Genomic DNA, 14057 nt, shown 5'->3' with positions numbered 1-14057 from the left:
TTTATTTCTCCATGATTGTTACTTTATTTATTCCTGTTTTCTCCAATCAGGAATGATAATGAGCTTTTTCTGTTAACTTGTTGGTACTGGCTCTTGAAGGCATGTAATGACCCCACCACTGGAGCACACAGTGTGACAAGGATGAAGCAATATGGTAGGTCAGTTTTTAATCACCTCTCCTTTTCCCTCTATCACTCAGAGGAGGAAGCTCGCAGCAGCAGCCTCCTTTTCCACTCCAGTAGACCCTATCACTGTTGCAACCCGGGGCTGGGACCCGGCAGCACAGCGTCAGCTGAGACCGAGGCAGAGGGGCGAGGGAAAAGGCAAGAAGCTAGAGGTGAAAGCTGCAGCAGCCGCTGGAGGAGGAAGATAGATGAACAATACTCCACCGGATCAATCAGACACTCGTAGCCACAGCAGATCATCTTTCTTCAGCAACACGGTGCAGCTGCACCATCTTGTCCCTGCCCCATAAACCACATCACCTCACCGCCTATATGGCACCTTTTTACCAGCTATAGAAAGAAGCAGACTGAAAGAAAAATGAGGGCCGAAACATGAGAAGAAAAATTAGCTGGTGAGGAAACGAGAGCGAGAGAGAGAGAGAGAGAGGCTCGGGTTAGTTGGAGAATGTATTGATTGTTTTCACTTTGGTTTGATTGCAATTAAAGATTGCAAACAGACCAGTGGATCAAGTTCGCTGCTGTCACTCAGCAGGATGCATGGCAGCACTGATGCATCCCCACACATTCCCCCGGCCAACAGGGAAATGCACTAATACCCTGCCAGCCCTGGTGGATTCTGTGTAGATCAGTGCCACACTGTGAATCATTCAGTGCTGCAACCTCTCACACATTAGATATAAACAAATGTTTTGCTAAAACATAACACCTCTGAAACAAACACATGATTGGAGAAAAAGCAGCGGTAACAAGTTGTTATACTCTTGAGTGAGATCAGATACAAATCACGAAAGTACATTTTTATGAGAAACTGGTGTTCCTGTAAATGTCGAAATTTCCTTTTTACCCCTTTGTCCCTGTCTTTTTCTGATGCCCTTATCCCTACCCCATATTTACTGTCTGTAGACTGTTTGTAAGGTTTTGTTGAGCGAACACAGATGTTCATCAAGGGCAACAGAGTGCTGTAGGCAAACACAAAGAGCCTCTTGTGAAAGCGTTTCAATACAGCTGTTGTTTTCTTCGATAATCCAGGACTCTTGTGAAATACTGGCCCGTGAAGAAAGAGAGCAAAAGACAGGACGGATGTGTCAGTGACGGAAATTACCTTATGAAAAACATTCCAATTGTGCTAAACTCAGGCCACCAAGCCTTTGGGAAATATAGTTAAATGATAACAGAACAAATTAAGATTGCACTCATACAGTTAGTAAGAAGACGTACAGTTGCAAAAATGTTATTCTGCACACTACAAATGTCTCCGTAGCTTGTCTGCACCTATCAATATTTCCATATCAAATGACGATTATAATTATCATAATCAAATTCATTATTGTGGCTCTCATCAACCTCCTTTGCGGCTGCAGCTTGTTCTCATTGACACACATCTGCAACAAACACATACAAAGTTATCAACTGGTGAGCATACTGAAGCATTTAACAGCAAAATATTTTTCCCTCAGGAATCAGTGGAAAGAAGAAGAGAGTTAAAAGGGAGTGAATATTGAACTTGCATTTATCTGGTAGCCAGAAACATGACACCAAATGAATACAAATATCTCTCAGTAATTGCTGGATTTGTAAAAAGGAAACCGTTTTCAAACATATTCACCATATTAACTTTTATATGTGCGAGTATTGTGTTCACAGCTTGTTCTAATATTAATAATAATATTAATAGTAATAATGGAAAAAAATAATAGTAATAATTACTCATGGAGAAAAAAAAGGAAGGAGTACTTCCTGCCTAACACTGATATGAAATGTATAGTGTCTGCAAATGCATCAAATGATCCTGTGTGTTTTCAAAGCTTCTGGATTTTCTATATGATTGCATTGCCTCGCCTGCCTCACAACAAATTTCAGATGCGTAATGACAAAATTTACTCAGAATAAGGGATTGTCTATGAACAGCAATAGTAGTTTCAAATTTGAATGCAGTTGTCTGGCAACAGTTTTCAAATCGTGTCACACTGGCATAATCAACATTTGCTCTGTGATAACCCTCCCCGACTTTTTATTTTTAATTTTTTTATCACAGACCCAATCAGTGCATCCCATTAATTTTTTTCTGGAACCTCAATTTCCTGCGCATGTCTGAGACATCTTTATGGGAACCAAATCGACTGTTCATTAACGAGGGGAAGCTGTATCAAGAACAAACATCTTTAATTAACACATCCCCAGCACTTCCTGTCTTTGATCTCCGCGTTTGATTTATGCCTCTGCGAGAAAAGGTTGGGGTGTTGGAGGGGTATACGAGAAGTTCGAAGGGGACGAAGATGTTCTGAGAAAATAATGAAACCATGGAGCCCCTGTTGATCAGGAAGCCTTGCAGCATTAGGACCTTTTCCCCGAGTGTCGGGGGGCCAGCTCAATTACTAGCCGGCGGAGCTATCTCTTTAATAGCCTGATAAGGCAATAATCCCAAATCCATACAGTTTTAATGACTTCCCGTCTAATTAAGGAGTGTTTTATAAAAGATGGGCACATCAGAGGCCTTCCCATTGTCCACAAATCTATTGTTAGAGCTATCAGTGTGACCAGTTAAGAACTACTAAACTTATAAAAAGTATAATTATATATATTTTTCTTTGAGACTCACCCTGCATGAATCATCAAGTAATCCATCTGTGATTCTGCTGTTCAATGTCAGAGAGGTCAAAGCAAAGTGGAGGAGAGAATTTTTTTTTAACTCAGTTCTCACACTGGATTTAAATCTCTCCAGTTGGAAATATAGATTTTCACTTTGTCTTTTTTAAAAATCTCAGCACTGTTATTAGTACTAAATCTGGCCTTGTTTTTTTTGAAGGTTTGGGTGTTCAAACAAAAAAAATCCCAGGACTGCATGCCATCCGTCTGTATCCTGTGAAGTGCAGAATGATTAAATGTGTGTGTCCCTTTGTAGACAAGTGAGATGCCATGTGTTTGCTAGTCTTTGGTCCCCTCTAGTGTTAGGCTCTAAAACTGTCTTGTTTGTTGTCACTGCAGCCTCTTAATCCCAAAGTATGTATATTGAAAATAATGTGATATCTGACCTCAATCATAAACTGCTCTATATTCTTTGAATAATATAGAATATAGTAAAACATTGAATTGTTTATATTTGTGAACAATTTAGAGTCCGTTTCTTAAACTGTTACACTTGTTCCTTATATGTTTGCACTTAGAAAGAAATATACATTTGGAGAAAAGGAAGGCCTCACCTGGTCAACAGACTCGCATAGACTTCCCTCAAGACACAAACTGAATACCACAGCTCCCTTGTTTATTTACTCAGTAGTTAAATGAGATTATTACATTTTCTTTACATTTCTGACTTTGTAAATATTTGCTTTAAGAAAGATACAGAATATTTAGTTTTTTGCAATATGGTAAAATATAAGTACATTTTATGGTCAATTATCATGATCACATTTGTATGTTTTGTTTGACTTATTAGGGATTCAGGGAAGAATTTCAACTTTTCAAATATTTATTGTGTGCTTAACAAATACAACAGTACAATAGAAATAACATCTACTCAGTCACACAAGACAAACACTGTACCACTAAATAAAATAAAAAGTGGATATATTTTGCCTTTGAACATGTACCTTTGTTGTGAGCTATCACAAAATTCTCCTCAAAGAGTCGACGGTGGCACACCCGCCTGTTTTCCCGTGCTTACTTCATAATTCATGCTGGTTCAAATGGCCACATAATTAAGTTATGATGTAAATATTTGCAAGAACTTGCACACTGTTACATCAGACAATCCATTTTTAGAGTGCACACTGGAGACTAAAAATGAAAATGATCTTATGCACATATAAAATACACTGAATAATCATTTTGGATATTGGGTGGGAGATAACTATATTCGAAGTCACAGTTATCTGATATGATGACAGGCGTCATGATCTACCCAGTTATAAGGTCAACCATACATCATTACACTCCTTTTCTTTAAGCCACCTTTATGACAGATGTTTTTTTTCCCATAAGCATGGAAATAGATTCGGCACACTCTTATCAGCCAGAATAAATGTATGAATACCCTTCTGAGTCCTTTGAATCACTATGACTCATGCCATCCAGTGATAACATTTTCTATGCCACATTCTTGATTCTGGACCATATTCTGCTGGTCAAAGTAAGAGGTGGGTTTTAACTGGCAGTGATAAGACTGTGTGAGACCGAGCACAGGTGCATACCTGGCTTTTGTCACGGGGGAAAAAGAACTGTCACACTTTTCCGCATCAGTGAAGGTCAAGTTTGGGTATAAAAGAAAGTGAGAGGCATTTGTTCCTCGCAGAAACATCGTGACACACTGCAGACATGCTCAGGTTTCTGGTGTTGACAAGTCTCGCAGCCCTGGGTAAGAAAATGACGGCACACATTGCACTGTATCAGTATTTATGATTGATCTCTGCCTGTCTCATTCATTTTCTTACTCTGTCTGTCATCCAGTCAGTCTCTATATTTTAGTTTAGTCAACACACAGGGGCTCCAGATAATCTGCTTTATCAGTCTACTCTCACTATAATTTCTCTTCCCACCTGTAGGTGCAAACAAATGATAACAGGATATTTCTGAAAATCCATGTTTAAATCTTTTTTTCTGTCTTTTAACCAGTGCTGGCTGAGCTGAAGCCCGAGCCCAGGTATCTGGAGGACAGCTTTGAGAGGGTTGTTGGAGGTGAAGTGGCTAGACCCAACTCATGGCCCTGGCAGGTAACCTATAACACAGAGTCAACACTGTTTAAATGCATGCACTGTTTCAACAAAAAACAGAGCGTCCGTACCAGATTGTTGAATTAAGCCTGAGTGTGTTTTTAAAAATACATATTTCTGGTATGTTTCCGCCCTTTAGATCTCTCTCCAGTACAGATCTGGCAGCAACTTCTACCACACATGTGGAGGAACCCTGATTCAGAGAGGCTGGGTTATGACTGCTGCTCACTGTGTGGACAGGTAACATAATGATTAACCAGAGACTCACTATTCTTTGTCTGTGTGTGCGTATTTGTGAATATTTCGTTTTTACTTGAATATCCACAGCCTCCACTTATCACACTACTGAAGTATAATTTATTTTGGTCGCTTTAAATGTCACCAGCATGAGAAAACTTCTCACAGCCTCATTAATAACGGTCACATACCCAGCGGGTTTGTTTACTTGATTATAAAGGAAAAAAGTAATTGAAAGCAATGAATCAAAACAGAAACAAAGCCGTTTTGTTTGAGTTTTTTTGGCATTGGTTCACTTTAATATGAATTCATAAGGCAATACTGACTTGCAAGTACAATTAATTATCTAACAATATTGTGTTTGTCTTTGGTTCTTTTTTTGGAACATTGCAGCAGCAGGACGTGGCGCGTCATTATTGGTGAACATGACCTCAACAGCAACAACGGCAGAGAGCAGATAATAAGTGTCAGCAATGTTTACATCCACTCCGGATGGCGGTCCAGTAATGTGGCTGGGGGGTGAGGACTACTTTTTTTTCTTAGATTCATAACATTTGAAGGCTCTTTTGCCGCTTCTAAAAGGGATGTTTATGAAAAATGTTTCGCTAGAAGTGGGACATAATGCTTTCAAGGGAATCTTTTTCTTTTCTCAAAAAGCATTGAACAAAGCTGTTGATTTGGGGTCTGAATGTCACCTTCAGGCTGTGGTGGTCCAAGCTACAGGCAAAAAGGTCCTCCCCAGGAGTGTCGTATCTTTACAAAACTATGTCTGATACCTCTGTACCTCAGGTATGACATTGCCCTGCTGCGTCTTTCCTCTGATGCCACCCTGAACTCTTACGTCGAGCTGGGCTCTCTGCCTTCCTCCGGCCATATCCTGCCTCACAACAACCTCTGCTACGTCACTGGATGGGGACGCACTTCCAGTGAGTTGACTTCATGGGCTACCATACATGTCAATACCACTGCTAGATGTTTTTTGTAATGCTCAGAGTATCTTCCCATTTTATCTTGACCAGCTGGTGGTAGCCTGTCCGCTCAGCTCAAGCAGGCCTACCTTCCTCTGGTGGACCACCAGACCTGCTCCAGCTCTGGCTGGTGGGGCAGCACTGTGAAGCCCACCATGGTGTGTGGCGGTGGAGGTGCTGAGGCTGGATGCAATGTGAGTCTCCTCCTACGTGACTGAGAAATTTGAAAAACAGATAGTAATATGGGCTTATTTTACCTCTACTTTACTAAGTTTTCTTATTTGTGTTTAAGTGCACTTCACTGAAGTAGTGAAGATATACGCTGGTGAAAAACATTAAAAAAAAAAACATAAAAGAAGAGGTAGTATAATTTCCAAATTTCATTTTAAAGTTCTCATTAATCTTGTTTTTTTTTCTAGGGTGACTCCGGCGGCCCCCTGAACTGCATGGTTAATGGAAAATACTACGTGCATGGTATTGCCAGCTTTGTGTCTGGATGGGGATGCGATACTCCCCAGAAGCCCACTGTCTTCACCCGCGTCTCTGCCTATATTGACTGGATGGACTCGGTCAGTATGAAAGACATATAATGCATGTTCCTCTCTGTACAGGAGTATTAGTATTTCTATGGATTTTATGGTATTTTTTTTTACTCTTCTTACATCATATTGCACGCGTGTGATGCCTTAATCACTTCTTCTGCTTTCCAGATCATGAACTAAGTGCGTGTGTCATCTGTGTTGGAGCACACAAAGAAAGAGACTACATCTGACCATGTTTTCATCCACTGTACATTCTCACTTGTCTGGTCTCATTCTACAAAAATAAACATGATAACATTTTGTTTGATGACTAATTTTTCATCAGAAGGTTTATGCAATCACTGTCATGTGTGTCATTATGAAGGTAATATTTTCACATGTAAGTTGCTTTGGTCATCAAACTCTCCTATGCTGCAAGAAAACCGGTAAAAAAAAAGAAAGGACAAACAAATGTATCTGAAAAGCACTTAAATTGTGGCCACAGAATGAAAATAAATGTTTAATCCTTGGGATACTGCGTAGATTTACAGAAACACCTTGAAATATTTCAGTGAATTCAGTGTCATGTGGCAACACGTCATCACACACTATTGCAAACTATGATAAAGTCTGAAAGACACCTGGTGCAGTTTTAACCACTGCCAAACTCAGCTGAGGGCTCACATTAAACGAAGGTCAGCTCAGGGTGTGAAAGAATGAGGCGAGCATTTAGAAATGCTCTGACACCACAGACATGCTCGTGTTTCTGCTGCTCGCCACTCTCACAGCCACAGGTGAGAAATGTCAAGGCTCCGCTGTGAATTTCAATACCTTTCAACTTTATTTGATGACTTTCCTCTGTGCCTCAGTGCTGGCTAAGCTGGAGCTTCAGTCCAGCGACACCGAGGGCAGCACTGCGTAAAGAGTTGTTGGGGGTAACGACGTGACTAGTCCCACCTCCTGGCCTAGGCAGCTACAGTATCGCACAGGAAGACACAGTCATGTATAAAAGGTGCTGTTGCAAGATCTCACCTTTGCCCTACAGTATAGGTAGCAGACAAACTGGGAAGTTTAAAAATAAGTCTCGAATCTGCGGATAGAGAGCTCTTGATTTGTATTTATTGTGTTTAATTTGATTTAATTTGCTTTCCTGCCTCAAGTTAGGTGTAAAGAATAATATGTATGCACATTAATTGAACATATAACTAAAGTCAGCCACTTTTAGTTTAGCTTAGGACAAATAAAATGGGAAAGTGTTAGCCAGCGCTAACTAAAGGTATAAAGATATAAGAGACAATTAAAACTGCAACCAGTGATATGCGGGCCCTCGCACGCTGCACGTCAGGGATCCAGTGGGACGGGGCTGCCAGCTCCCCGACCCGCTGGATGAGTCCGCATATTCCCGCTTGCAGTTTTAATTCTTTTCTCGATCTCGTTCGTTATTCTTCTTTAAAAAAAAAAAAAAAAAAAAAAAAAGGCTTTTTTTTTTTTTTTTGGGCGGCTTTAACATCACATTCAAAGTCACTTTTGTATTGTTGTTGACCTTTGGTTTGGTATTAGTATTACTGCACATACAAATAGTGTGGCTTACCCTTAGAGGGACTTGCCTTTGGAGGTCTTGCCCTCTGTGAACCTTGTACGTTACCTCGGCGGGTAAACCGTGAACCTTGTGCGTTACCTCGGCGGGTAAACCGTGAACCTTGTGCGTTACCTCGGCGGGTAAACCGTGAACCTTGTGCGTTACCTCGGCGGGTAAACCGAGAACCTTGTGCGTTACCTCGGCGGGTAAACCGGGAACCTTGTGCGTTACCTCGGCGGGTAAACCGTGAGCCATGTGTGTTACCTTGGCGGGGCTCGAACCCGTGTCTTCATGAGGTCGTTTCCCTCTTGGAGTTGGTGTTGTAGACCGCTGGACTATCTTCAGCGCTGGAGAATGAGTCATGGCAGGAGAAAGAGTTTCAGTGACTCAACCAACAGTCTGGTTAACTCAACAGGTAAAAGATTCTACTTCACCAAGGTTGCTATTAATGGTTCAGATTGCACCTTGGCCTGTTGATGGTGATTCAACTTTTAGTGAAGTTGAAACGTTTGGAGAAATTGAAAAAGTTTTGTATACACTACACGTTACAGGAAGATTTTTAATATCACTGCAGACCCCCTTGAAAACACATGTATCTACTATCCAAAGAATGTCTGTGGCAATTTTGCTCGCATTGGAATGAATATTTATGGATGGTGGAGTTATAGGTTGCAGCGAGCCAAAGATTTGTCACAATGCTATTAAGCTCCTGTGAAGATAGATGGTGCAGTGGTTGGCACTGCTGCCTCTCAGTTAGAAGGTTGGGAGTTCAATCCCTCCCTTTTTCATGAACTTTAAAAAAAAATCACGGGCACACCGATCGATGAAAACACATTATTTTGATCATTTTTAATTCCAAACATGTTAAGAGTGCACAGACTAAATTTCAAGTCGGTCCAACAAAATCTGTAGGAGGAGTTCGTTAATGTACAACATGTGTGAATCGCCAAAAATTGCAACTAAATTCACCAAGGTTGCTATAAATGAAAAAGTTTTGCGTACACTACACATTACAGGAAGATATTTAATATCACTGCAGACCCCCTTGAAAACATGCACCTCTACTATCCAAAGAATGTCTCCGGCAATTTTGGTCGCATTTGAATGAATATTTGTGGACGGTGGAGTTATAGGTTACAGTGAGCCAAAGATTTGTCACAATGCAGACCATCACCTGGGAAGATTGGTGGCACAGTGTTAGCAGTGTTGCCTCTCAGTAAGAAGGTTGGGGGTTTGATTTCTCCCTGTGTTATGACTTTAAAAAAACAAAAATTCATACTATACCATGTCATCCAAATTATGAAAAAAAAAAGTCATAATACAGCAAAAAGTGACCTAAAAGTAATTTTTGGGTCACTTTTTGGACGACGTGCTATAGCATGACTTTTGGGTCACTTTTTGGCTGCCAGGCTACGGGCACACCGATTGACGAAAACAAATTCTTATGATATCTTTTAATCCCAAACATGTTAAGAGTGCACAACAGACTAAATTTCAAGTCTGTAGGAGGAGTTCGTTAAAGTACAACATGTGCGAATCGCCAAAAATAGCAACTAAATTCAAAATGGCAGACTTCCTGTTGAGTTGACGTAATGGTGCATTGTAACTTTTTTGTACATCTTGGTGTGATACACATGTCCACCGAATTTCGTGCATGTAGGTAAATGAAGCTGCCGGGGCATCTATTTAGGGGGCGGTAGCAAGCCATTTGGCCACGCCCAGAAGGCAAGATATGTCTTAATTATATTCACAGAAAATGGTTAGGCATTAGTAAATGCATATGTAACAAAATGTTTTATGTTCATAAATCTACATTTTTCTAATGTAGCTGCTTTATTCCAATGCATATACACAGTTAGATATTGCAAGAACTCTCCTGTAATGTTTTCATGGTTGGACGACATTATGCCCTTTGGTGAATACAAATATTTTTTCAGTCCTGCTCCAGATCTCTCTGCAGTACTGCCGGCTCCTACCACCATTTCTGTGGAGGAACGCTGATCAGGGGGAATGGGTTATGACCGCTGCTCACTGTGTCCAGGTAACAGGTACTTTATTGGTAACCTTTTCTGATCTGATATACTACTCAGTAACTGTTACACGCCCTGGTTTTTATATCATCTCACTTGCACAAATTTTCCGTCTCCTCTCCTTCGTGCATTACCTCTCTTTTAATGCATCACTGTGGAAAACAAACAAACAAACAAACAAATCCCAGCCCAAACAGTCCCAGATCCGCGCATGTGTTCCTCAGTGATGTTGTCCTGAACCATAGTGATGGAACAGAGCAGTACAGGAATGTCTGCAGTTTTCATATTCATCCTTAGTGGAACAATAACAGCATCTCCTCTGGGTCAGTCTATCACTTATTACCTTTTCATGTCGTATATTTTGTGTAAAGGTTTCTTATTTTTGTTTAGCATCTTCCCTTCACAGCAGTTTGGCTTTACAGACTTTAAAATGAAAGTTGTCAGCAAATCATTGAAATCACTCTAATACTTTTAGTCAGCATGTTTCTGGTGATGCTCGTTCCTATAGAACCATTTGATGATTGTGTAACTTGAGTATGAAGCAGTCACAGTTTTTTGTTCTGTAGTAATGACTTTGCCCTGCTGTGACTGTCCTTTGATGTTTCCCTGACCTCCAATGAGAAGCTGGCCAATCTGCCCAGTTTGGGTGAGATCCCGCCTCACAACTCTTACTGCTTCATCACTGGATATGGTCGCACCTCCAGTTGAGTCTGATGCAACTCCTCATACTCATAATTCTGACTAAAAACTGTGCAGTGCAAACACAAGCTGTCCTCCCAGGTTCGTCGTATATGTCTGCCTCTCTTCTGTGTGCCTTCAGCTGGTGGAGGAATGCCGAACAGGATGAGGCAAGCGTACCTTCCTTCTGTGGACCACCAGACCTGCACCAGCTCCGGCTGGTGGGGCTGCACGGTCAAAACCATCATGATCTGTGCTGGAGGAGGCGCTCATTCAGGATGCAATGTGAGTGTTTGTGATTTTCCAAAGTCATGCGTTCCAATCGAAACAAACAGCGTCTCACATGTTGAATAAAAATCCCTTCTGTGTTCAGTTGGTGAATTTGCAGAACTTTTTAAAACTCACTCACTCCAATAATCGACTTTATAGTTGATAATAACATAGAATAGAATATAGATAATAATCAACACACACGGAAATCCACATTTTATATCGGTATTACATATCTTTTCATACAGCTATCACTGATACTGATCAGAAGATGTTTGTGGTTTTACTTTTACAATATTATTTCAATAACTAAAGTATAAAATAACACCTAACACACATCTTACAAGGTTAAACGGTGATGAATCTCATCAGTCTATTCATGTAAGAAATCATATTTATTTGTTTTTAAGTGTTAAATTTGAAATAAACAAAAATTCAGACTGAATAATCTGGCTTTCTGGATATAGATAGTCAGATTTATGTAAAGACAAACTAGGTTTTTGTTGTTTTGATTATTGTTATTGTAAAAGATATCACATGTATTCCATCTTGGTCTTTGGGAAAGAACAGCTTCTCACCTGCTGATACAATGTTATATAACTCCCAAGAGCTACAGACGGTTATAAGAAAGAAAAGTATTTGTGGTTGCATATGTTGATCTTTATATTCAATCTGTGGTTCTGATCAAAATGTTTTTTTGCTTCTCCTTAAGGTGACTTTGGTGGCCCTCTTAACTGCAGGGACCCCTACCCTTGGTATGTCCATGGGAATGCCAGTTTTGTGCAATGCGCCCCAGAGGCCCACTGTTTTCACCCACGTCTCTGCCTACATCACATGAATGAAGTCGGTCAATCATGGAGATGTAATATAAAACAAAAGGAGGAAAGTCAAAGACACAGACAGTTTAAAGACTCATCTGTTATATACTTTCACATCACATTTTACAGCATGTCCTGAATTTATCACATCTTTTGAAATGAATATGCAGATGATGATATACTGAAAGTTATTTTCTTCTTCTAGGTCATGAACAATGTCTGATATGGAGGATTGCTCTGAAGTGAGCTTGTTTCCCTGGTCAAATCTTCCACAAATAAACTTGGTCAAAATAATATAAAAAAAAAAGTAGTGTTTTAAACATCTTTCTAACTGCCTGATATCCTTTTATAAGTGTTGAAGTTATCTCTTAAAAAACATTTCTCATTATGACATTGATGAATAGCATAGTAGAGTCCGTGAATTGCACAGCAACAGCAAGATAAACTCCAAAATTCAGGTAACTGCCTAATAATCCATTATCAGGTCTTCCAAAACTTCACATTCAACACTTTTCCATTTAAAACTGCATGTGAGCATTATCAGCACTCAGCAAACTACTTTATGACAGAAATAGGACAAATATGAGCAGAATGAGGGGATGAACTGGGGACTCAAAGATAGACTGTTTTTTTTTTTGACATAATGCATAACGTTCTGATTCGGAGTCCTGACAGCCAGCTGCTCTGAGTAAAAGTTGACATTTATTTTGCAACCTTTTGTCTTCTCTTATGGTGAACTTGTCCTTTTCTATCATTCATGCTTTTATTCAAAGTTTAAATCTGTTTTTGCTCCAGTTAGAAACTACAATTTTTCTGATCGATGTTAAATAAAAGGAAGGATTGTGGCACTCTTTCTTTTGCGGTTTTGTGACATTTTAGAGGGAAAAGGCCATGTTGTGGTACAATAGTGTCTGCATATAGTGGAAACTGCACCCATGTTGCAGCTGCGGTAGTCAGAATGGAAACAACACTTAACAGACTGACTGCAGCCACTGGAGATACTCATTAAACTTTGTATGTCTTAAACATTTTTACAGGGTCGTCATTGCATTTCAATCCAGCTCTCCAATCTCTCTCACTTTTTTATATATATCTGGTAAATGTTAGTGATTGTTAGAAGCATATTTTATTGAATGTTTCATTTGACCTTGAAACTCTTGAGTCTCTTCCATAAATAATTTTAAAGTAGGGCCTGTGGGGAGGTTGTAATAACCATAATCTATTAGGATGTACTTGGGTATTAGTCACATGCAGCTCCCAGACATACTTTTATTATCACAGGACTGCTGTAGTGGATGCTTCTAGCAAGGCTCTTTAAAGTTAAAATAAAAAATGTGCTCTTAATACTAAATGGACCCTGTGTTATTTATCACATTTGTACATTTGCTCTAAGAAGGACTTTTTTGAGCAAAAAAGAAACACTGAAAACCTTTTTTTAAAGTATCACTTGCTTAGCTCCAAACAATAATTTAATTGCATACAGTAATAAATTAACTGGATATTAAGTAGTGATGTTACAGATGTATGGCATATTTCACTGATAAAGCAGTCTGAGGGTCAACATATGCAGAACAACTTTACGGGATGGGAAAATAATAGAGCTCAGATTATACAAGCTGTGAAAGTGTTGCTCAGCAGCTAGGATGTGAAGCTGGTTTGTGCAACAAGAACACAACATAACATAAAGCTCTGTATTGTTTCCTTTGCCAAAAACTAAGATCCCAAATTTCAGAGAGGCATAGCATAACTTAAATAAATATAAATACATGTCTTCAAATTAAAATCACAGGACTCAAGGTGTGTTTTATCCCCTGATGCCTGAACAGTTTTGTCCAACGCAATTGTCTGTCTCCTTTAAACCTTCCTGTGCAGCAGCAACCCTCACAGCACACTACCTACGCTGCACCTACACAGTACCTGCAGGGCCTCATGAATACTTATCAAAGGCTTAAAGTGGAGTTCTGCTCTATTGCCGCAGGGTTGTTCCTGTAAGCCTTAAACAGTGATGTTAATCTATATTAATCAACGACCTGTAAACTGCTACATGCAAGGACATGTCCAT

General features: G+C 39.8%; 1 protein-coding gene and 1 pseudogene across 1 annotated transcript; both read left to right on the top strand.

Moving 5' to 3' along the window:
* Positions 1-4484: 4484 nt before the first annotated feature.
* LOC138616644 (elastase-1-like) lies at positions 4485-6943 on the top strand. Its single transcript, XM_069691102.1, has 8 exons — positions 4485-4539; positions 4797-4894; positions 5034-5134; positions 5525-5650; positions 5921-6057; positions 6151-6293; positions 6519-6668; positions 6810-6943. Exons 1-8 carry the CDS (start codon positions 4500-4502, stop codon positions 6819-6821), a joined length of 807 nt encoding a protein of 268 aa, XP_069547203.1. The 5' UTR covers positions 4485-4499; the 3' UTR covers positions 6822-6943.
* Positions 6944-10209: 3266 nt separating this feature from the next.
* LOC138616381 (elastase-1-like) lies at positions 10210-13987 on the top strand (annotated as a pseudogene).
* Positions 13988-14057: the final 70 nt, after the last annotated feature.

Source organism: Brachyistius frenatus, unplaced genomic scaffold (assembly GCF_029030835.1).
Source record: "Brachyistius frenatus isolate BFR_SWC_R1_liver_20210118 unplaced genomic scaffold, ASM2903083v1 Contig_10, whole genome shotgun sequence".
In the NCBI taxonomy this organism is placed as follows: Eukaryota; Metazoa; Chordata; class Actinopteri; family Embiotocidae; genus Brachyistius; species Brachyistius frenatus.
The sequence above is the reverse complement of the archived record's forward strand: the minus strand, read 5'-3'. Positions and strand labels throughout refer to the sequence as shown.

Bases quoted from the DNA above. Each gene is read 5' to 3' on its own strand.
- LOC138616644 (XM_069691102.1), top strand. From the start codon at position 4,500: ATGCTCAGGTTTCTGGTGTTGACAAGTCTCGCAGCCCTGG. The intron at 4,540-4,796 runs GTAAGAAAATGA...TCTTTTAACCAG, and splicing joins GACAAGTCTCGCAGCCCTGG to TGCTGGCTGAGCTGAAGCCC. The intron at 5,651-5,920 runs GTGAGGACTACT...TCTGTACCTCAG, and splicing joins TCCAGTAATGTGGCTGGGGG to GTATGACATTGCCCTGCTGC.